Below are 24,675 nucleotides of genomic sequence, written 5' to 3'. Positions count from 1 at the left end.
AGTTATCAAAATTTGGGCATTTTTGTAAAATGGAGAATATTGGATATGACCCAACAGGCTGAATACCAACACATACAAACCATAAAATTTTCTCTTCTCATTCTAATTAACATGAAGCACCAAAATCATGAAATAATTCAAAAATTTGCTTATTCAAGCTATTTTAGTCAAATGTTCTAGTCAGAAATTAAGTCATAAAATAAATTTATGCTGAATATCTAATAAAAAGTTAAATTCCATCATAGTATTAGTTGCTGAATTGCTCAGGTGTCATCCAGTCGAAAAATACGAAATTTGCTTATTATTAAAATTCTCAATTAAGTAAGCATTGAAATTTGAAAATATTTTGAAAAGTTTGTGAAATTTAAATTTTAAAATCATTTAATTAAAGTGAATAAAATCAGCAAAATTAATTTGACAAGTTTTTGTGTAATCAGTCAGAAATTAGTCATCGACCACGAATCGGTAAAGTCGTACAGCAAAGTTTTTCATCAAATGCTTTCCAACATAAAAAAATTAATGATTTTTATCGGAAAAAATCTAATTTCGCTTTATTAATTAATTTAGTTTGATAGCTAACGTCCTTGTGTAGCGAAAATAATTTAATTAAACATCAAAAATTGACGAAATTGTGACAAAAAATTAAAAATTTAAAAATCCTGATGGAAAATTGAGTGAAAAATCGAAGACGAAAAGTGAGAGAGAAAGAGAGAGAAAAAAAAAGAATTTTTTTTAGTGTAGTGAAAAATTTTTTTGTGAAAAATTTTTTTTGTGTAGACTGACTGAATATAGTCTTATCTAAAAGTGAAATTTTACGCAATCAGAACAATCATAACAAGTGTTATTCAATTGATCAAATAACAAAAAATAATTTAAAGTAAGTAAAAAAAAAAATTTCCAATTTTTTTTTTGAAGTGCCTCAAAAAGGAAAAAAGGAAAGAAAAAAAGTTTCATAATGAGAACCGAGCACAGGTAGAGCGGAGGAAAAATGGACATATCAATTTTCCAATTTTTTTTTTTTTTTCAATTCCGTCTCTCATTGGGGAATTTGCTTTCTGATGAGATATTGATTTTGGAACCAATTTTCACGTGACAATTTAATTATATTAAATCTCAACATCAGAATATTAATCTTTTGACCTTAATGTTTTGTCGTCACTAGGCTTCGGTTCTTATCACACACAAAACTCACACTCCGGAACATAACAACCTGCTTTAAAAAAAATCCATTTCCATTTTTTTTTGCTTTTTTTTTGTGTTGTTATAAAATAAAGGCACCACGGCTTTTTATGTTTAAAACACTTTTCATGCACTCGCGATAATGAGAAAAATAAGGTTTTTATTTTTTTTTTGAAACGTATGCATACGTAAATGAAGCTGAAAATATATAAAAATGTGGATTAAGAATGTGTAGCTTTAATAATTAATTATAGACCATTTAATTAGACCTGACATCCTTTCATTTAAAATATCGCGCGTGGTTTAAATGATGTCATCGGCGAGATCAAAATTTATGGTCATCCGTTCCAATTTATTGCTTCTTTTTTTGGGGGGTCTGTTCATAAGTTGCGTTGCCTTACCGCAAAAAGCGCGCTCTAAAGAGCAAATTAAGCTGCAATCACGCTCGTTAGCATGTTTATCTAGTTTATTTGAGTCAGAACTCACAGTCGACTCAAATTTCGTATGAAAAAGTCAACTCGACAATTTGAGTCGACTTCAAGCTATGATTTAAGTTTGTTAGGGATCATTATCAAATCGGGATTTCCCGACTAATCTTTTGATTGATTGCTGTAACCACGTTGAGACAAAAATACGATAGAGCTAGATATCAACGTATTTTTGTCCATTCAGGAACCAGACATTACTAATTATATATACAAAATCATTTTCTCGAGACGGTAACGTTGACAAATAAATGCAGTAGTATGTTTTTATGTGGAGCTCAGGTTACAATAACAGGTATTTTTGCTGACACTGTTGTTGGTTTTGTTATTTACATACCTATGTACTCGTATGTTAGGGCTTACTGAATTGCACGATCTGTAACAGACGAAGAGCATGCTCAAAGCATACTCACTTTTTTGAGCATGATTGACTATACTTAAAAGCGTACTTGTGAGTATACTCACTGTAATGAGTCTAAAAATGAGTGAAAATCAGACATCAGGGCACTTTCAAGTCTTACCATGGACAAGACTACTTAACGGCACCCTTGTGACTACATTGTGTTTTTTCGGCTAGTTGGTACCAATGCTCGAAGTCGACTCGAATTTTATATGGAGTTGAGTCGACTTGAGTTGATGTTTCCATACAAAATCCTAGTCGACATCGAGTTCTGGTTGACATATTGTTTGATCAATCTTCTAATTACAGGTATTTCCTGTTTTTTATCCTAATTTAATTAATGTTGTTGTCCAAACTTAAAGGCAAATCCATAGACCTTACTCCCACTTGACTCCTATATTTCAACTGTGTAACCAGAAGAGATTTGGGGGCGATATTAAGTTGAAAAAGCAAAAATGAAGAGGTCTTTATTCTTGAAAAATCCTAGCAAACGGAAATTTTTTTCCAAAAATGAGGAGGGCCGATTTGACCTCTACCAACGTCTTGAATGAACCCTACCTAAATTTGCATAGACTTTTTTTTTCAATTAAACATATTTAAATAAGTTTCAAATAAATTTGAAAAAAAGCTAAAATTCAAATTCATACATTGAGCGGGGTAAAATGGGGGAAGCGACTAGACCCCAAATCCCGCCCACTCCTTTACAATGACTTTCTCTTTTTTTATTGTTTGAATTTTTGAATTAAAAAATATTTAAAAGTTAAATTATCTCTAAAATTTCAATTCCATAAACTGAAGGGTATCCAAAAAGAAACAATGGGATTGACGTCATCACCCGGCTGTTCTCCATACTTTAATACATTTAATTCTAATACATTGTAGAATTATTAAAAAAATTCAAAAAACAATCCAAAAAATCCTTCAAAAGCTTTTCAATTTTATCCAACAAAATAGACTCAATTCAACAATTCTCTCATTCTGTCCCCCATCAGGGTCTGGTATTTCACTTGACGTCATCAACTTCATTAATATTAATAATTCGTTCCATTCCGATGCTGCGAAAAAAAAGAGTGATAATAACTTTAATTTTGTCCACAATCATTTTTGTGCATTAGAAATAATTTTTTATGTATTGGATGTGTGGCTATTTATACATGATATTTAAATACAATCCATTACGTTGAACTCACATGCACATGATTGATATATAATATGGTTAAATACAATACAATATAAAAAAAGAGAGCGACAATAATTGGGAGTTTGCTCAATGTCACATATACGCACCTTTATATCTTTCTCTTTTCAATTAAACTCTCCGATTCAGACTCATAAATTTATAAATATTATATATATAAATATCATACACCTTCACATGTTCACGACTTTGCTGATAATCGGCTCATTGCGAATAGATGAAAAAAAATATAAAAATTTTTCCTCCCTTTTTTTCATATTTTTTTTTTGTGAGCGAGAGAATTGGAAGTAAAGTAATATCTTTAAGCGATATACCTTGCTTGCCTTATATACATCACATATTGAAGTTCTTGTTTCATCACGTTGATTATATCAAAAGGAATTGAAACAAGTGATGTATGATGGAATGAGGTTAAAGTGTATAAAATGTAGACGAACTCATATACTCCCAGCGTAAACGGATCAAGAATTCGTTTTAGCATTGAAGAATTCGTTTTAGCACTTATGTTTGAAATTTAGAAAACCGTTAAAAATTATTACAAAAATATAACTTTTTCTTGAATTTAAAACATAAATTTTAAATTTTACTGTTAATTAGTTGATAATTTGCAGAAATTATACTATATACATGGTTAATTCAGTAAATATAATTGATATTACATAAAAATTTTGTGTTTTTACCGTTAAATTTTTATTCAAAATTTTGGTGCTAAAAACAAAATTATTGCAAAACCGTACAAAATTAACGGTCAGTTTTTCTATTCGTTTACGCTGGATATACTCATGTGTATATGCTCATTATTGAGGGATTAAAACGGAGATTAACCTTTACATGCTTTTTTTTTCAACCAACATAATTTTTTTGAATATTTTCTTTATCGTAGCTACATGAAGTATTTTTTCGCCAAATCATTAGGTAGCATTCATTCATTCATAATTTTTTATGTGTATATTATTATTATATCGGACCCTGGGCTATAAAAATATTTTTTTTAAGATACTTTCTTTTTTTTTTGCAAAGAGAAATGAGCGAAATTAAATAAAATAAAAAAGATTTGTCGTGGATCTTCTTTTGGAGGGGTCATTTGTCAGTGGGGTTTGTCAAAAAAAAATTCAAAAGCTAATTATCTAGGTATTGTCTTTAGTCTACAAATGGAGACTCTGTTAGCCGCGTTAGGTACCGAAGTACTAAACCATTCCACAACCGAGTTATCTCGAACCCTAGAATTCAAAATATAGACCATCATAACAAAAGTATCAGATCATGAGGGGGAACACCTTCTTTACGAAGTTCTTAGTGAAAGGTCCTATACAAGAGCGTGCAACTTATCATAATAATCATAAAATTTGCAAAAAATACCCAAAAGTTACAAAAAATTTCATAAATTGTTAAAACTTAACCACAAAAAGCTAAAATTCTATTGGTGGTGAAATGGCATCAATGGCCTAAATGGTAGAGCGTTGGCGTTACGATCCAAAGAACCTGAGTTCAATCCCAAGTCATGTCTAATTTTCAAACCTCTTTTTCCATTTTACCGTTGTAATAACGAACCTAGGTTCGAGTGTTGGCTTCAGTATTGAGTTCCTTTATTAAGTTCCTTTATTGAGTTCCTCGAAGTCGACTCGGATTTTATATGAGTTCAAGTAGATTTGAGACAACTCTTCCATACAGTCGATGGAGCAGTATGGAATGGATGACTCAAGTCGACTCGACTCCATGTATTATCCGTGTAGACTTCGAGCTTTGAACTTTAGCACATAATGTGTCTTCACTGCTAAGTCCACAAGAATATGCTAGTGTTTGGATGATTTTCTTTGAGAAATCTTGCCCTCAAGAATTGTAACAGGGTACATGGTAGGTTACATCAGGTCTTATAAAGTACCCTGGCCCTTGCAATGCATAGAGCTTGCAAGTGTTTCGGATTCCACTATAAACGAAAGGTCTAAAGGGTTTGGAACAGTTGATTATTAATCTTAGTGTCTTCAACTCATAATTTTGAGTTTTTCAATCATTAAATTGAACATTCCCTCTATTTTATGCTAATCATAGATAAACCCCAACCCAACCTCAATGACAGACACCATTTACTAACAAATCCCATCCATTTTGCCACTCTGCATATGTTATCTCTTAAAAAATCATCTTTCACGTTCACAATTTCATTTTATTTTTTATTCGAATAACAAAAAACACATTATTTTATGGATGCGATACAACTGTTCTCATGTCAAATGAAAATTAAAATTGAGAGAGCAAAAGGAGGAAGAAAGAAATTAAAGTTGAAAAAAAATATAAATATATATTCATTGCTCGTTGCGTTACAGCTCTTTATTGGTTTTTGTTCATTTTCTATTAAATACAACTACTTATCGTATATTTTCAAGTGGGCACGTAAGGTTTTTTTATTAACAAAAGATATATATACACAATGTCTATTAAGCGCTTTAAAGGTGCGAAACTTGTGTACACAAATCAAGACTTCTTCTTTTACTTCTTTCATCATTTTAAATAATATTAAAATTTAATTGGCATATTCAGTCTTATTAATTTGAATATGTAAGCATTTAAGACTTGTTCGCAACGTCGTTATCTTTTTCCTAATTTAAATACTTAATGCTCATATACACCTATACATATACTTACAAATCACAGAGTTGTTATCAACTTTATCTTGTTTACTTTCTCAATGGTATGCGATATGGAGAGATATCTAATACATTAGTTTTTTACTTGGTAAACATGAAATTAACATGCACGACTATATGAAGTTAAGTCTAAAGTCTAGACTTTTTATCTCCTTCAGGTGGCTAGTTAGTTTTTTTTTTACTTTTCATTTATTTATCAGTTCACATAAACAAATACTGCAATTGCTTAACAATTTCATTCGATAACATTCGAGTTCTTGCTGCGCAGTTGTCTGGATATCTATTGATGTTTTGCTTTATCAAGGCAATATTTTTTTTTGTTCAGTGCCTAGATTTTCTCTCGATATCTCTGCCTACTTGTTAGGATGACTTGAAAATTTGTCATGAATGCTTGGGATGGAATTAGAGTTGTGAATGCTTGAAATGATTAGAGTCATGAATGTTAAGGATGGAGATATAGTCATGAATGATAAGGAAGGAAATAGAGTGTGGATTAGAGCTGGAGGGTGAGAGCTTTGGGAGGTGGTTGAGTGGTTTTTGGAATGACAAGTGGGATTCGAACCTACGCTTTTAGAATAAATTATGTTCAGGAATTGTTGCTGGATCAATTTCTCAATGCTAGAGTGTTAAAATATATTGAATCTGGAGAAAACTCTAGTTGAATATAAAGAAGAGCACAATGTAATCCAGAGGATATCTCTACGTGGTCGCTTTGATAACTAAACATAAGGATACCCTGGTGGTTACGCCATGGCTGATTTTGGCTCATTTTACCTTCAAAAATGAAATTTTGCTCATGTCCGAATGGCACAATGCGGTTAATCGCATTTATCGTCGCAAAAATAGTCAAAATGCGCTGTCACAATGCCGTCAGCAAACTTTGTGTCTTACCGTTAAAAAAGTGAAATTGTGATACCCAGCCAAGCATGGTGTACAATTAAAGATGCTGCTCGTGTTTTGATTCCAGAAATACATTAAGAAACCTTGAGTTCTTAGTATTCTGTAAAGTATCAATGTTCATGTCGAACAGCACAATATTTTCTCGATGTCGGGATTGGAACCGACACGAAAGAGTCCCGTCTTGGTTCCGGATTTCTTAACCTGGGGATAATTTCGGGAAAGCATATGCACAACGTGTTCGCTAGGGTACCTCAGCGTCGCTGTATTAACGGCTAGACGAGAAGTGGTCCTAATGTCATCTTGATTGATGATTTTGGCTCATTTTTTCAATGAAGAATGGGATTTGACGCATTGTACAGCTCATTGTGCGTATCTTAGTAGTAAGCTCCACTCTGCTGGACATCATTTTCTGATTACTTCCAGATGTTTTTTCTAAAATATTGTATCCAAATTTCACTCCGAATCTCATACGCACTTAAATCACCATTTGACATAAATCTCCAACAATATCTACAGGAACTTTCATAGCAAAATAAAAAAAATACAAAAAAAAAACTTTTAGAAGATTTAACATAATCCCCGAGCAAAAGCCAACCCACCTAGCATTTGTAAACAACACCGATGAAATTCCTATGAAATAAAATAAAAGTAAAGTCATGGAAATTTGAATTTATTCTAAAAATACTTTCGGATACTTGATGACAATAAACAAACGGATCAAAAGTATCGCTTGTATTTTGCTCTGTTTGTTGTTGCCTTGACATCAACACTGATCCAGTATAATTTTTCATTACTTGAAAGGCATTTAGTATCATTTTATGCTCTCATTTCTGCTCTGTAGACCTTTCAATCTTTATGTTGTTGTCGACGTCTTTGCATTCTATTAAATGCGAATTTCTAATGACTCAGTGCTCAATGCTTATGCAACAATAGTAAATTTCAGTTGACCACAGCCGTACACAATTGTATTTTAAAATTTTTATCGATTTTATTGTTGTTGTTGTTCCTTAAAAGAACTTTAAAAAGGTGAAAGAAATAAATAGATGTGGGTAATGTTTTCAGGCCTTTCTGAATGTGTACGAATGGAGGAATAAGCTTGCATAAAAATTAATAGTTTTCAAAGCCGAAATGTGATTGCCTTTAGACTAAAAATTGCAACCTTTAAATGGAAGGCCGAAATAATACATTCATACCTATAAATATGACGTCGTACGTGTACTTACAATTTGATAGTTATATATGCACAGTATAATACTTAAACATTTTTTATTTTACACTCTTTTGCATACTTTTTTTTTGCATTAAACAAAAGCTGATGAACTTTCAATGAAATAAAAAATTCGAATTTACGTAAACACGAAAAACATTGAATGATAAATTGATGAATGAGAAGGTGTATGGAGTTTGAATATGGATGTTATGTGTTGTATAATTGGATATTCTTTTGTTGGGTGATTGGAAGGGTTAACTATGAAATGATATAGTTAGGCGGTTTTTTTAGTTTGATTCTAGAATTTTAGTTAGGCTCCTAAATGCAGCAAACTATGAGTTTTGTAAGAATCGTAAAGATTTAAGAAAATTTAGTATTTTTTCACCAAAAAATCTATCAAATTGAAGATTTTTCTTCCAAAATACTGACAGGGTTTGACCCCAAATACCCCATTCTGCCTTGAATATGCCCCTACTCAGGGATAAAGCTTCATTTTTATATTTAGAACAGTAGTTCTTCAGCTTTTAAAGCGAAACAGCTAATATAAAGAATTAATCAGAGCGAAGCGGAACCTCTAGGCGCTCCGGGGTAAATTTTGAAAAATTGCCCCCAACCAGCTTTTAAGCTCCAACCGTTTTGTATTTTAAAGATTGACTTCTTTTAAAAATAGATTTTTTTCCTATTTTACAACAAGGAGCAGCGCCTCGGGGAAACCCACTCCGCGAAACCCACTCGGGGAAACTCATACGGGGAAACGCACTAGGGTAAACCCATCCGGGGTAAAATCCTCGGTGGCAAATCACGACCGTAACCACACACAACATGCAATTCATGACTTTTTCACAATTTGCCCAACACTGCCCAAAAGCTAACCACTTCAATCCATTTCCTCACCGTAGGGCTACCAAACATTCAATTGCCCCATGTGAAGACGTTAGGCATTTTATAATATTATTATTACGATTATTGAATCATTGTATTCGTAGAAGCAAAAAAGGGAATGTAAAAAATAAACTGAATGACTGACTGAATATATACTGTGTACATATACATACATTTATATAAAAAGAACTTAAACCTTATTTTACAAGGCATACATTAAATAACAAGCGGAAAAGAAAACATGAAACTTGAAGAAGGAAGAAAATCATCAAATGTGAATCGGAAAGTATAAAAATGTAGAACAAATAAACAGAAATTTAAAAGAGATTATAAAGGTGTGTTTTTTTGGTGTTGAGCTGAATTGGGTATAGACGCATTTTTTTTACACCTGCTCAACATTTACATGAATCAGTCAACGTCAATGTTTAAAAGCCGGTCAAACTTTTTTGTAAATTTGTCAAACGTGTCGGGCATGCCTACGTAAGATAAATTGGCTTAAAAAGTTTGTTTCTACAGAAGAGATTCATTATTTTAGATCAAAATGTATCTAATCTTGTGTTGCGCAACCTGTGTGACGCGACATACTGATTAGATCTATTGGCAATCTGTGTGTTGCTGCACACTAGTGTGTCGCTGCACACTAGTGCGTCGTGACACATTAGTGCGTCATGTCATACTGGTGCGTCGTGGCAAATTAGTGCGTCATGTCACACTAGGGCGTCGTGGCACACAAATGCTTCGTGGCACACTAGTGCGTCGTGGCACGCTAGTGCGTCGTGTCACACTATTGCGTCGTGTCACACTAGTGCGTCGTGGCACACTAGTGCGTCGTGTCACACTAGTGCGTCGTGTCACACTAGTGCTTCGTGTCACACTAGTGCGTCGTGGCACACTAGTGCGTCGTGGTACACTAGTGCGTCGTGGCACTCTAGTGCGTCACACTAGATTGCTCACCACTGATTCTAAATTGTGAGCAATTGACCGACATGAAATCGTTGTTGTGTTTATGTATTCCGACAATATCAGACTGAGAATAGATTAATCATTTTGTTGAACTTTTGAACGTAGTTTGAGAGAAGCTTTCATTAACCTCAGTCATTGATTGAATGCTTCATTGGATGGGTTTTGAATTTTATAATCAGCTTAGAGATTTAATTGTTGTAGTAATAATCATTATATGTAGCTATAAAGCTTGATAGTTCACAAGATCTCAATTCTTTGTTGTTCTCAGTTCCTCATGGTCATTTCAATGATAGTAAGACATTTGGTTCCAAAGTTTTGCAAATGTATAAAAAAAAGGAACTTAATGTACCTTACATTCATCCGCTCCGTTTTTATGGCTTCTTTCATGATTTAAAAAAAAATGAAAACAATGTAAAACTTTGTAGGCGAAAAAAGTTCTTTACAGACAAGAGACGGGGATTATAAGTCCATTACGTCCAACAATTTAGATGGGGTTTCATAAGCTGGGTGACCTTTACTACAGAGAAGTTGGGTTAAAAAAAATCAATTTTTAGTGGATTAAATGTCGTAGTTAGGAAGGTGTGAATGGAATATGAAAGGAACTACTGAGAAGGCAGACGGCATGTGAAAGGCTTATAATCTGGTTTTAGGTTGACGGGAGTCTGGCCTGAGGTTGGATTTCATCAGAGGAAGACTTTAGGTAGACTCACGTCTGACTAGCTTTCCAGGCTAGCAGTATGAAAATCAATATGTAGTTAGACAGCCTGAATTTGGTGCTGAACCTGACTCGTGTACCATGATGCATTGCGCGACGAAACATGGTCGCATGTTCCATCCATGTCTAGTAGGCTTAACAGAACTTTGACCTCTTTTTCTTGAAAAATTTCTAGTTTTGTAAAGCTCTAATTTATAGCTTAATTATTCATGTCCACTTAGAATTGATGATATGTTGGAAAAAACCCAAATAGCACAAGTCGATTAGTCGTTCCAAAATCTGGCATCAGACCGGTGTGACTCTTACGTGGTGCTGGATTCGATTTAAATTTTGTCGGAGTGACTTTGACATGGTGGCGAATCTGATTTGAATCTTGCATCATGTCAGAGTGACGCCGGCTACGACAGAGTACCACATTCTGGATCAATTAGCCGACGTCTTCTATTCGGGAAACACTTAGAGCATTTTGTGACGCATTCCATGTTTTGCTATAGAATTTGGCCCAAAACAGTTGTCATGTGGTCGTCAAGGCACCCATATGTCTGACCTTCAACAGGTTGACGTTGCGACACTCTAGTGACTCAAATAGATCAGTGTTGTCTAAACTGTGTGCCGAACTGAATCAGTTCCTCTGGCAATTGAAAAAGAAAGACAAAGCTTTTAACCTTTTTTCAATCATTCTTCTGCTTATGCTCATACAACACCAAAGTCTAGACGTCATTTATGTACCACTCCCATTAAGAATCGAGACTTAAATGGATCGTACCCAAAAATAATTCTATTTCTTTTTTTTTTGCTAATGGCAATTATATTGTGGAAGTATAGAATTAAATAATTCAATCCAGTCTTGAAAATGAGCAAGATGGAGCTATGTACATATATGGATTGAATGAAAATGAGGAGAGAGAATATGTCGAAAAAAAAAATTGCATTGGCCTAAATGCTTTTGCCATAAAAAATTCAAATACGTGTTCTTGTTTCTCGTGAAGCTCATCGATAATAATATAATCGAATCTCGAGAAAATAAAAATAAAAAAAAATTTACATAAACAAGAATGCTTTGTCATAAAAAAATGAGCAGCATCTTCTTATATGAATTTTATTTTCAAGTTCTCCTGTTTCTTTTTCGTCTTATCAGTTCCACTTTGGATAAAACTGTGTAGAGAATTTATGACCTATTTAAAAAAAAGAATAAAATAAATAGCAAATGCTTTCATGTGATTCTTAAAATATTCATTGCACAACTTCTTTTCTTGTTTGCCTGCCTTATCTGCTCAGGGGCGTAGTCAGAATTTTGAAATTATGAAGGCGTTTTGGGATTTTCTTCATGAAAAAGCCTGGCAAATTGAAGAATCTTTTTTAAAAATGTAGGTGGATTGATCCCTGAAACTATTGATTTGACATCCTATCCTGCAATCTTGACCATCAGAAAACAAGTTTGACCACCAAACCACTGGTTTGAGTCCTTCTAACCACAAATTTGACTCTAAAAAAACAAATTTGACCTTCAAACCAAGAGTTTAACTTTCAAACTACGAAAATGACCTCTAAGCCACTAGTTCGATCCCCTAAACTCGAATTTAACTCTCAAACCACTAGCTTGAATCTTGAACCACAAAATTGACCCCCAAACTATGAGTTTGACTCCTAAACCACAAGTTTGAATCCCAAACCACGAGATTGACCCCTAATTAACGATTTTGGCTACTAATCCATGAGTTTGACACACCAAACCACGGATTTGATAACCAAATAGAGAATTCAATCCACAAACTACGGGTTCGACTCCCAAAATTTGAGTTTGACCCTTAAAACACGAGTTCAACCTCATAACCACAAATCTTACTCCTAATTAACGATTTTAATCACCGAAACCACAAGTTTGATCCTAAGACAAGTGAGATGCTTAATCAATGATTTTGACTACTAATCCGTGAGTTTGACATCTCAAATCACGTGTTTGATCCCCAAATCGCGGGTTCAAGTCCCAATAATACGGGTTTGATCCCTAATCTTCTGGTTTTACCTCTAACTTTCGGGCGTGACCCTCAAACCATGAGTGTGACCCCTAATTCGCAGATTTGACCACCCAAATTACGGATTTGACCCAAAAATTTCGGGTTTGACGTCAAAACTTTGGATCTGACACTAAAACCACGAATTTAATCCCTAATCTACGAGTGTGATACCTAATCTAAGAATTTGACCCCCAAAACCATCAGTTTGACCCCAAAATCTCCAAATCCACCCAATGCACCTGGCTACACCCCTATGCCTTACCCCAGTCATAAAAAAAAACAATTTAGGTAGTTGAGAATGTAAAACAACTTTAGTTTTATGTGCGGTTAGTTTCCCATAGGGCATATGTTTCCTCTTTCCAATTTAAGCACGTAATTCTCATCAACAGAAAAATGATGTAAAAAAAGCTGAGCCATAAATATATGTAATATGTAACATGAACTGCCACTATCTCATTAGTACAACACTAAATGCATAAAAGCATTTCACACACCAACACTTTAATGCTCATTGACAAATAATAGTAATAATAATAATTCATTTTCATTGAGTTTCTCACGAAACAAAGAGATGTATTATGACATTATTCATGCTATCTATTTGCACATTGTCATCATCAGCATACGGTTGTACACACTCATGCGTACTTCTGTTTTTTTTTGTTTCTTGTTACTCAATTTTTTTCTCGTTTTTATTTGGTAAGGTTTAAACAAATATCCTTTTTACCAAACCACGTGTTTGAATGATAAATTATTATTAAGCACAGCTCCCTCAACGAGCAGAAGCAAAAAAATCGATGAATCATATAGAAATAAAACAATGAATGGGGAAAAGATTGACATTTCTTGAATATCCTCATTCCAACATTTACATAACAATTTTCGGTATTTGTGGGGAGGAAGTAAAAAAAGTCTTTTTTTAGTAGGCAATGTTGCAATCAGAGGGTGGCCAAAAGAGTTTTTTTATGGTTGTTTAGGCCATTTTGTGTGTTAGCTAAAGTAGCTCAATTACATGCATACATAGTTAAACATTTGATTACTCAGAAAAACGTGTGTTGAGGGGATTGATACTTTTATCTCGAAGGCATATGATGTGGAAAATGGGGGAAAATGTGGTTTCAGGATGACGTCAGTGCGATGTGGGGTTGGTATTCACTGAATTCTGGATTACGCTTGAGTTACACTGACCTGGAGTTGAATAAAAATATATTGTTGCTGTTCAGATTTTAAAGATCCAGTGCTATGCGTCATATGCGTCTCAAAGCTAGTGAAAGTTTAACAAGATAGGGTTCGTCAAGACACCGCACCTAGACCTACAGTTTAAAGTGGTCTCAACTACTTCGACTCATATACTGGAGTCGCATTTTTCGGTTTTCACATCGTGTGCCTTCCAGGATACTCTATTCTCATTACTCGAGTGTAGACTAAACATTTGTATGAAAAGGGGCTTTCAACTATGCACAATAAATATTATTCAAATCTCTAATGAACTTAACTAGCGACAATTTAAGTGTCAAGAATACACAAACCGAGTAAAATAGACTATAAACAGTGAAAAAGTATCTGAATCAGACTAGATTTTTATTGGGATCGAACTCGGATCGTTAGGGTCGGTAGGCCGACACTCTAACCTCTACGCCACTACTGCTTATTTCACTGACTTAATAGACCTGCATTCTTAGATGAACTATAAAATGCGATCGAACACAGCAGGTCTGCAGTTCTTGGTTAAATCCAATTATGACCAATATAACCAATTATGACATTGGTAATGCTTCTGAGTCTGTTAGATATTTGACCGTTAAGAATAGCTATCCTTACATACAAGCATATGCTCTTATAAGCAACTTATGGTACCTCTGAGCATGGTAAAACACCAACATGCAAGCATATCCTCAATAAGCATCTTGCGGTATCTAGTGAGCATGCCCATAAATATCATAATGTGTTAATTGAGCATATGCTTGGATGCTAAGGATATTCTATAGCGTCAACATTTGAAACAACACAATATTCAAACAATCAATTGCAATTCCAATCAAATCACCAGCACTAGACACCCTATACAGTTGCTGTAAAAAGGCACATAAATGTCTGTAAATGTAAAATAATGAAAAGAATTTTATTTTGTTTTGTTTTGTTCGAAGAAATTTACCGGAAGTTTTTCATTTACATTATAAATTGAGCTGCATGTCCCGCATTACATCTCACTTTTTCACTTAAACGTGGCTTAAACTTATACATTTTTACATTTCCTTCCCATTCTCTATGACAATCATCTTTCTCACATTTCATCACAATTCGTGCTCGTAATCAATCAATGAAAATGAAATTAAGTTTGAAACTATTTGTGGATGTAAAGGCATGTTGGGTCTATTCTATCGACAAAAATAAAGATTTTTTTTTATTACTTTGAAGTACTTTTTGATGTTGTGATTTTGATTTATGCATCGACAGTCCCACATAAGTATGAAATGTAAGAGTGAAATTTACGATGGGTTAAAAGCTGTTTATGTATTGCCCGAAAAAAAAAGAAGAAAAATTTTTATTTTATGCATGGGAAAATTTTCTCATGTTGAATAAGTTGGCAATGCTTCAGTTCGAGTTGGTGCTTTTTGGATTGAGTAAACAATTTTGCGGTCTTAACTTATGCCATTTGAAAGGTCTAATTTAGAAATAAAGAAGTGAAATTTATTTGATTCTACTTGTTACGGTGAATGGGGGTTGTTGGCTTATTCGGTTCATGTGTTATAAGAGGGGCTTCATATTGAATTCACTTGAATTGACTTTGATTTTAACAGACTTAATTTGAATTCCTCGTCAACTTGACTTGACTTGGACGTCTACTAGACTTTGACGTTACTTGACTAATCTCAGACTTCGGCTTTAACTTTGACTTGACTCTACTAAAATGTCAACTTGATTTGAATTCACATTGACATCAACTTGACTTGACTCGATATCAAGCTTCGTGACCAAAAGAATGTAGCAAATAATTTTGCAAGTAACTTTAAAAATCATCCTGACTTGACTCGACTTTAACGTCAACTTGACTTGATTCAATTTTGACACCAACTATACTTTAATCGTCTTTGTGGTTATGGGAAATATACTTAAAATTTCAAAATATCCATCACATAAGTCCTGCACGAACGTCTATAAACCAAAAGTAGCTTCGACAAGTTTCGACTTCGACGTCAACTCGACTTGACTCAACTTTGACATAAAATTTGACTGACTCGAATTTAAGCTTCGTGATTGAGAAAAATATAACAAAATATCAAAGTGTGCATTAACGAACTCTTATAAATCAAAAGTAACTTCGACTTGACTTGACTTCAATGTCTTACTTGAACATCAACTTGACTTGAACAAACTTCAATGTCAACTTGACTTAACTCAACCTAAAGGGAAATTTTCCAAAACATCTCATAGTATGCATCACGTAACTACTGAACGAACCCCCATATAAACCAAAAAGCATTGTTTTATGCTTCGGTTAGCTCAATACAAAAAAGAATGAATGAGAAAGAAAAAATAAAATTGATTTAAGGAAACGAAGAATAGGAAGTGACCTACTGAAGATATATTATCCATTTTATACTGGTGAAATGAACAGTTAAATGATTCATAAATCAAATCGATATGCCATACTGTCGCATATGTCTTGATAGACAGACATAACACAGCTAAGGACGCACATACGTTATGTGCTTGAAAAAAAGGTGCTTCAGTCATAAAAAGTTTTCTAAGCGAATAAAGTATGGAGAAATATTTACACTTTTAAAATTCTTTTTCTTTTCTCTCTCGTCTTCGTCGATCTTTTTTCTTGTTCCTTTATTTTTTTTTTGCACGGAGAAAAGCGAAGAAAAAGCAAAATTTTTTCAATCTGTTGCAGAGAAGTGCGTGGAATTGACCCTCAAAGGAGAAAAAGATACTTTTTTTTTATTTTATTTTCCTCTTCCTTTCCCAAAGTATACATCTTTCCTTCATTATTCGTCAGAGAATAAATTTACTGGAAAAAAGAGGGAAAATTATGTTACATGTTGTTAAATGATAACGAAATAAATTTTTTTTTTACTTCTCATGCTTCCATGAATATATAAAATTTATATGAATATTCTACATCTTCATTGCATGAACTCTCATGCTCTAGATTTAGCAGTGTTGTTATGTGGATGTGTGACTGGAACAAATTTGTGATACGTTTGCACAATGTAATAAGTTAGTGCACATTGTTGACTAGAATCAGCCTTTTTATTTAAGCAAGTTCTCTGCTGAACTTGAATTTTGACTTGAACTTTTTATTGAGTCAAGTCGACTTGTATTTTTATTGAGTCAAGTCATCTTAAAAATTATTTATAGTCAAGTCGACTTGAATTCTATATAGAATTAAGTTTACTCAAATTTTGTAATGAGTCAAGTCGACTTGAATTTTGTATTCAGTCAAGTCGACTTTAATTTTGTATAGAATCAAGTCGACTTGAATTTTGTATTGAGTCAAGTTAACTTGAATTTTGTATTGAATCAGGTCAACTTGAATTTTATGTAGAGTCAAGTGAACTTGAATTATATGTGGAGTCAATTGGACTTGAATTTTGAATAGAATCAAGCCAATTTAAATTTACATAAAGTCAAGTCAACTTGAATTTTATGTAGAATCAAGTAAACTGGAATTTTATGTAGAATCAAGTCAATTTGATTTTTATATTGAGTCAAGTCTACTTGAATTTTTCATGTTGAGTCAAGTCGACTTGAATTTTTCATATTTAGTCAAGTCTACTTGATTTTTTTTATTAAGTTAAGTTAACTTGAATTTTTCATATTGAGTCAAGTTTACTTGAATTTTTCATATTTAGTCAAGTTTACTTGAATTTTTCATTTTGATTCAAGTCCACTTGATTTTTTTTTATTGAGTCAAGTTAACATGAATTTTGCATTGAGTCAAGTCTACTTGAATTTTGTATTAAGTCAAGTTTACTTGAATTTTGTATATTGTGTCAAGTTTACTTGAATTTTTCACATAGAGTCAAGTGAACTTGAATTCATATAGAGTCTTCCAATTCTCAGAGAATTTCCCATTCAAAATCCGAGTCAACTTCGAGCTCTACTTGAACAACACTGCCATAAATTACCCCAGACATCTAAATTAGCAACACTGCGCTCTAGCTCTCAATACATACAGATAATTTGAATCACCTTCCTTTTTATATAGCTGCATAGTGCTCGAGACAAAAAGTCTGTAAAATAAAGTCACATTAATTTTATATTTTAAATGAAAGCGACGATACTGATGTCAAATTTTTTATGCTATTCTTTTCTTTACAGCATATCGCACAAATAAAAACTAATAAAGGAGAGGACGTAGAACAAGTGGAACAATAAAGTATAAAATAATAATATTGTCTATAGGCGAAAATAAAGGAAGGAAGGAAGAAGAACGAGAAGAGATAAAATAATATAAAAAATAAAAAAAAATTATATCAAAAGCATCATGTCAAAACAGAAAGTTAAAGTTCCCGATAGCCTTCGAGATGTGTTACTAGAATTCTCAATTGCTTATTTGCTTGAACAGCCCGGTGATGTAATTGACTTTGCCGTTGATTTCTTTACTAAACTTCAAACAAATCGAGCACAAACCGGCATTATTGGAATTAACAAACCCACAACACCAGACGAGAGCATCATTTCACAAGATGAGGGTGAGTTAACATACAATTTTTTTTTATTATTTTTTTGAGGCCTTTGGCATCGCTTTTTACATCGTTTATATAAGTTGTTATAAAAATTTTATGCAAATTTTCTTAGTATTCTTTATCTTCTTATTCATGTATACACTTCTCATAACTCAATGGCAAGGCTTGAGCTCTTGATGAGTTCTGGAAAGTCCTTACAATCTTAATAACCTTTAAAGTTCATTCTAAATTGTTGGTTTTGGATGAGTTTGGTTTCTAAAGATTTTAAATTTTGAGAGGATAAGTTCAGTTTAAGAGTTTCTAAGGATATGTGCAGTTAGTAAGGGATGTGTTCAGTTTGTAGGTAAAGTTCAGTTTTAAAGGTTTCTAAGGATATTTTCAGTTTTTAAGGATGTGCTCAGTTTCTAAGGAAATGTTCAGTTTCTAAGGATATTGCTCAGTTTCTAAGGATATGCTCAGTTTCAAAGGATATGTTTAGTTTTGAAGGAAAAGTTTAGTTTCAAAGGATAAGTTCAGTTTTAAGGGACGAGTTTAAAACTTAAAGATGTGTCTAATTCAACCTAAAGATCAATTTGATTTCTACGGACATGTTCAGTTTAAAAAAGATTTGTTTAGTTTCTAGGAATACGTTCAGTTTATAAGGGATAAGTTCGGTTTTCATGGACATGCTCAGTTTATAAAGAATACGTTTAGATTTTAGGGACATGTTCAATTTTTAAGAGACAAATTTAGTTTCTAAGAATATGTTCAGTTTTTGAGTTTCTAAACATTTGCTCAGTATATAAGGGATATACTCAGTATCTGAGGATATGTTCAGTTTATGAAGAATAAGTTTAGTTTTATGGGATATGTTTAATTTTCAAAATTAACTTTAGTTTTTAGAGATACGTTTAGGAAGATTTGGTTTCTAAGGATATGTTCAGTTTCTAAGGATATGTTCACTTTATAAGGGATCAGTTTATCTTATAAGGAAACGTTCTTCTATCTTACTTAATATTTCAAGAAGTGCCAAAGCCTTGCAAAACTCATTCTTCCTTTCTTTAAGTGTGTGTGTTTGTACCTGTTTGTATATATGAACGCTCCCATCCCCATTTCCATCTCATCCCTAACCCACACCCAAACAAAAAAGACAATTTGCATTTTTCCTTTAATTTTACTCAATATGATATGATGATGACATTATCATTTACTTACTATCAACAGAGCCTGTTGTTAATCGTTTTGCGGGTCGACGAAAGTCTGTTTTCGCTGAACAGTATGATCCCGAGGAGGATAATGATGATGAAGAAAACAACAAGGTCATATTTCCAAAGACAGACGAGCAACGTACACGTTTATGTGATTCTGTGAAAAATATTTTGCTCTTCCGAGCATTAGATCCAGAACAGGTAAATATGATGAAGGAACTTGTTGAGATTTGATTAATTATTTAATTAATTAATTAATTTTTTTGTTGTGTTTAATTAGTTTTCATTTGTAACACTTACATAGTTACTTATTCCTGTAATATAAGACTTACTTAATTCCTCTATTATACATTTCACGGTTATAGATGAATGAAATACTTGACGCGATGTTTGAAAAGAAAGTGAAACCTGATGATACGATTATTCGACAAGGCGACGATGGAGATAATTTTTACGTCATCGAGTCGTAAGTTCTAATATATATATATATCTATTATGGTTATTATATTCGGAAGTGATTATCTAATCATAATATAAGTTCATAAATCCATACAATACTGTTCACTGATGTGTATAATAATTCATAATGTATGAGAATATAAATCTACACATTCTTTAATCGATTTGTCTCTTCTGTTGAGTCTATGTCCGAACGGTACACTGTGTGCCAAAAAAAAATTATCGGAATTGCCTTTTGAATACAAATGTGTGTAAAATGTTCAAAAATTTTCTTTAACTATTTGTTATGGAGATATGAATTTTTATGGATTGAGAGGGGTTGTTTGCTGATGACGTCTAGAATTTAGGGTTGATGAGGGTACTTAGGGACGAAGCAAGAGGGGAATCTGATGGATTAAAAGTGGTATTATAGACAGATAAGCAGCTATTTGACAATTGAATTTTAACGTATTTTGCAAATTTGAATTTTAACGGCTTTTGAAATTTTGAATGTTTAGAGTTCAAAAATTTTAGTACAAAGTGTAAACAAAAAGAAAAATTCAGAAAAATTCACAAAAAAACTTGTAAAAAGTAGTTTAAAGCTAATATATATTGAATTAAAGGATTATGTCAGGTTCTGTATTGCAAATAAAGTCAAATTAAAGCACTCAAGCTTCTTGCAACTAATAAAAACTCTAATTAAGTGTAAAATTTAACAACAATACCTAGAAATCATCAAAATTTTCCACTTTTAATAGTCATCAGCAGTGAACGACCCTCTCGTATAAATCGATAATAATAATAATTAGAAGTTGAATTCATGCTGAACACAAAAGAATTTCTCATTATATTATCTATACCTTTCTGTGTCTGTTATTTTTCAAATTCCAAAAAAAATCATCAGTGGCATCTACAATGCATACGTTGGAGAGGATAATAAACACGTACACACATATGAGAATCGTGGTTCATTTGGTGAATTAGCGTTGCTTTATAATATGCCAAGAGCTGCAACAATTAAAGGTGTAACGGAAGGACAACTTTGGGCATTAGATCGCCAAACATTCCGACGAATTTTGTTGAAATCAGCATTCAGAAAAAGGAAAATGTATGAAACGCTGATTAATAGCGTGCCAATGCTTAAAACTTTACAAAATTATGAGCGCATGAATTTGGCTGACGCTTTAGTTCCAAAAGTTTACGGTCCAGGCGAACTAATTATTAAACAGGGTAAAATTATACGCAAATTAACATTCATAATAGTAATTAATTATTAATGTTATGTTTATGCCTTTTTCACTTCCATTTTTCGCTAACGATGACGATGATGGATTCAACAGGTGATGTTGCCGATGGAATGTACTTCATTGAGGAAGGACAAGTCTCGATTAAAATGCATCAAGCAACGGGCGAGACAGAAATTTCAAAATTGGAAAAAGGACAATATTTCGGTGAATTGGCTTTAGTTACACACAGGCCACGTGCCGCATCAGCATATGCTCAAGATAATGTAAAAGTTGCATGTAAGTAATTTTAGCTACTACTATTTTTATGACTTGTCTTTTTCTTTTCGTCAGAACTGATGATTACGATAATTATTGCTAAGTTTTTATTGGATATATTTATCCAATTTTATTTAGCGCATTTTTGGAGAATAAGGGGGCTTAATAATACACTTTGGTTGGGTGGCTGGCCAGATGGCTGCTTATTTGGCTAACTAGCTAGCTGACTGAATGGTTGAATAGCTTTGTGACTAGTTGACAAGCTGGGTGACTGAGAAGCTGGCTTGCTAAGTGGCTGACTGGTTGGTTAGCTGACTGCCTGGCTGATTAGCTTGTTGACTGGCTAGCTAGCTAGCTAATTGACTTATTAGCTAACTGACTTACTGGTTGGATATCGGGTCAATTGGCTCGCTAGCGGGCTGACTGACTGACTGGCTGACTAGATGGCTAACTGCCGAGCTGAATAAATGTCGAAATCTCGACAACAAGACCTCGTAGAAAGCTCAAGTTTGAAGAATTAGCTTTGTGCCATCAAGTTATTCTGGTATCTATTGGTCTGGAAGTTCAAAACCGTATCTTTAAACGTTATATATTGATTTTTCATTTTATTAACAAAAGAAAATTTTTAAAGCGTTGCTTTCGATAAACGCAAATTTTTAGCAACCATTAGAAAATTTAAATCCTAAAAAACCGTTTTATGACAAAATCTTATTATCTTCATTATTTCTTGGGAATTGATTTCTAATCTACTGGATCCTAGTTTTTATTGGTTTTTACATTGGAACAATGAGTGAGATCCTACCGGATCTTGCGCTTTAGGTTTTATTGAGTTATTTATCAACCAATTACTGATCGCTGATCGACAAAAATGCGCTAAAATCGCTCGATACCGTCGAGTACTCTTATAATTGTTTTTTTATTATTTGAACATATTTATTTACATTACTAACTTTATACTTTTTCGTCTTCTGTCTACCTCTCATACATATAAATACAACAATTCACATAGTTATTGATGTCGACGCATTTGAACGCTTACTTGGCCCATGCATGGATTTAATGAAGAGAAACATTGACGACTATGAGTCGCAGCTAATAAAAATATTTGGCAGCAAATCTAACATTGCCGATATTCGATAAACCAATTGAAAATAAAACAGAAAAAAATATATTATTATTATTACAACAAAACTACGCGCGACACAAGCATCAAAAAAAAAATATACACAGAAATAAATAAAAAAATTTAATAAAAAAAACTAATAAATAACAGCAACAAAACAAAAAAAAAAGTATATAAAAAGCAAATGAAGAGAAACATAAGTCTTTAAACAAAAAAAAAGAAAAAGAATTATTACAATTATATTGAGTGTTCTCGCTGGGCATTGAACACACATGAAATTATATTATATATTGTATTTATTTATTTACATAGAGACACATTAAAAAAAAAATTTAATAATTTAGTTATGGGAGTAATAACTTTTCATATTTCGCAATATATTTAAAAAATACAAAAGGTTTCTTGATGATTAAAAATAATTAATGAGATGTTTTTAGGGGTTTCAATAATTTTTATTTCAATTTTGATGATGCTGAATTCCTAGCTTTCTGGTTGTTGACATTGAAATTGACATTTTGTGTAACAAGTGGTAACACTTGACTTATTGTCATATATGACTATGACTTGTATATAAAATATAAGATGTTGTGGGATGATAAATGGTATTAAAATGTAAAGTGAAATTCAATCTACTAAGATCAATGAGAACTCAATGAGATGCTCAATATGAGAGATTTATAATATTTATATACTGTTTTTTGGAAGGGATTGACTTTATGTAGTTATAGTCTGGTACTATAGTATATGAATAGTTGCAAAAATGATGCGGTGATCATGAGTTCGATACTCAGTTTAACAATATCCTAAGCGACTTATCTAGAGCAACACTACGTCGCTATAATGACAACAGAGAGTCGGACACTGTTGAACAGTCGGGCGCTGTTGAACAGTCGGTCGCTGTTGAACAGTCGGTCGCTGTTGGACAGTCGAAAACTTTTAGACAGTCGGACACTGTTGAGCAGTCGGACACTTTTGAACAGTCGGACACTGTTGAATAGTCAGACACTGTTCGATAGTTGGACGCTGATGAATAGTCGGACACTGTTAGACAGTTGGACGCTGTTGGAAGGTTAGACACTGATGAACAATCAGATAATATTGAACAGTCGGGCACTGTTAGTAAGTCGGGCACTGTCTGACAGTCGGACACCATTCAATGTCGACCTTGGATCTAATTATAACCTCAATATTTGAGGACATTTACAACTAGACAAAGAGTCGATTAATCGTAGTCTGTTCCACTCGGCATATGTCCTCAATATACAATATTAAGTATCTATTCATAAGCTTCAAGCTTGAATATTGTCAAAAGACGTGATTCACATCTATATAAAAAGAAATCAGTTCATAAATTTTGAATCTATGACGCTGGTTGTCAACCGCGGCGCAAAGTGTGCCATATAGGATGCTCAGATTTGTCGTTGCACTGCTGATATAAGGCAACAGATTCCTCTTGCCGACATATCAAGCAATAAAAATTGTATTCATTTTCAAGCCAACTTTAATTCCCACAAAATTTAGGCCAAATATCATAAAAGCTCTACAAAAGAAATTTGTCATTATGTGACACATAATCGATGGTCACCCTGTGCATATATGCGACATGTGTGTTTGAAAAATGCTTTATCACGATGTCATGTTAGTCTCTACGCAAGTCAATGATCATTAATCATAATCTAGACAGCACTTCTACCAGAAAAATTAACAAAATGTGTGTCAATTTAATACATAAGTCATGAGAGAGGTTGAAAGCTTTATAAAAGCTCACATTTTATTGAAAAGTCTGTTGAATTAGTCACGTAGGTTGTCTAGAACCTGGGAATTCAGTTGTCCTCAGAAGCCCTAATAGAAAATGATGAACTTAATTTTTAAAAAATAACCATCGTTTTAAATGAAAAAATATATAAGAGAACATAAGCAGCAGAGAGAATTTTAATCTGATTTATTATTATTACGAACGCTCAAGAAAGGATTTAAAAACAAAAAAAGAAGTAAATAAATATAAAAAATAATAATAAAAATGTTGAAAAAGAGAAAAAAAAGAATAAATTAAATAATATTTAGCAATTAAAGTAAGAAAAAATAATAAAAAAACAAAACTCTTGCCACCACCCACATACACGCGCAATTCTTC

At 33.0% G+C, this 24,675-nt stretch overlaps 1 protein-coding gene and 1 long non-coding RNA gene across 2 annotated transcripts; one reads left to right on the top strand and one right to left on the bottom strand.

The window, feature by feature from the left end:
* Positions 1-449: 449 nt before the first annotated feature.
* Positions 450-24,344, top strand: Pka-R2 (cAMP-dependent protein kinase type II regulatory subunit). Its single transcript, XM_070635493.1, has 7 exons — positions 450-877; positions 17,924-18,297; positions 19,495-19,679; positions 19,844-19,944; positions 20,821-21,146; positions 21,257-21,439; positions 22,428-24,344. The coding sequence occupies exons 2-7, from the start codon at positions 18,090-18,092 to the stop codon at positions 22,556-22,558; spliced, it is 1,134 nt and encodes a 377-aa protein (XP_070491594.1). The 5' UTR covers positions 450-877; positions 17,924-18,089; the 3' UTR covers positions 22,559-24,344.
* On the bottom strand, positions 2,709-3,875 carry LOC139086864 (uncharacterized). The gene is made up of 2 exons (XR_011544073.1): positions 3,352-3,875; positions 2,709-3,119 (listed from the first exon to the last, which is right to left on the bottom strand). It is a non-coding gene; the product is annotated as an uncharacterized lncRNA (long non-coding RNA).
* Positions 24,345-24,675: the final 331 nt, after the last annotated feature.

Source organism: Chironomus tepperi, unplaced genomic scaffold, assembly GCF_022539635.2.
Source record: "Chironomus tepperi strain 1889 unplaced genomic scaffold, CSIRO-AGI_Ctep_v1 contig_89, whole genome shotgun sequence".
NCBI classification, from domain to species: domain Eukaryota; kingdom Metazoa; phylum Arthropoda; class Insecta; order Diptera; family Chironomidae; genus Chironomus; species Chironomus tepperi.
This window is presented reverse-complemented; position numbering and strand designations above follow the sequence as displayed.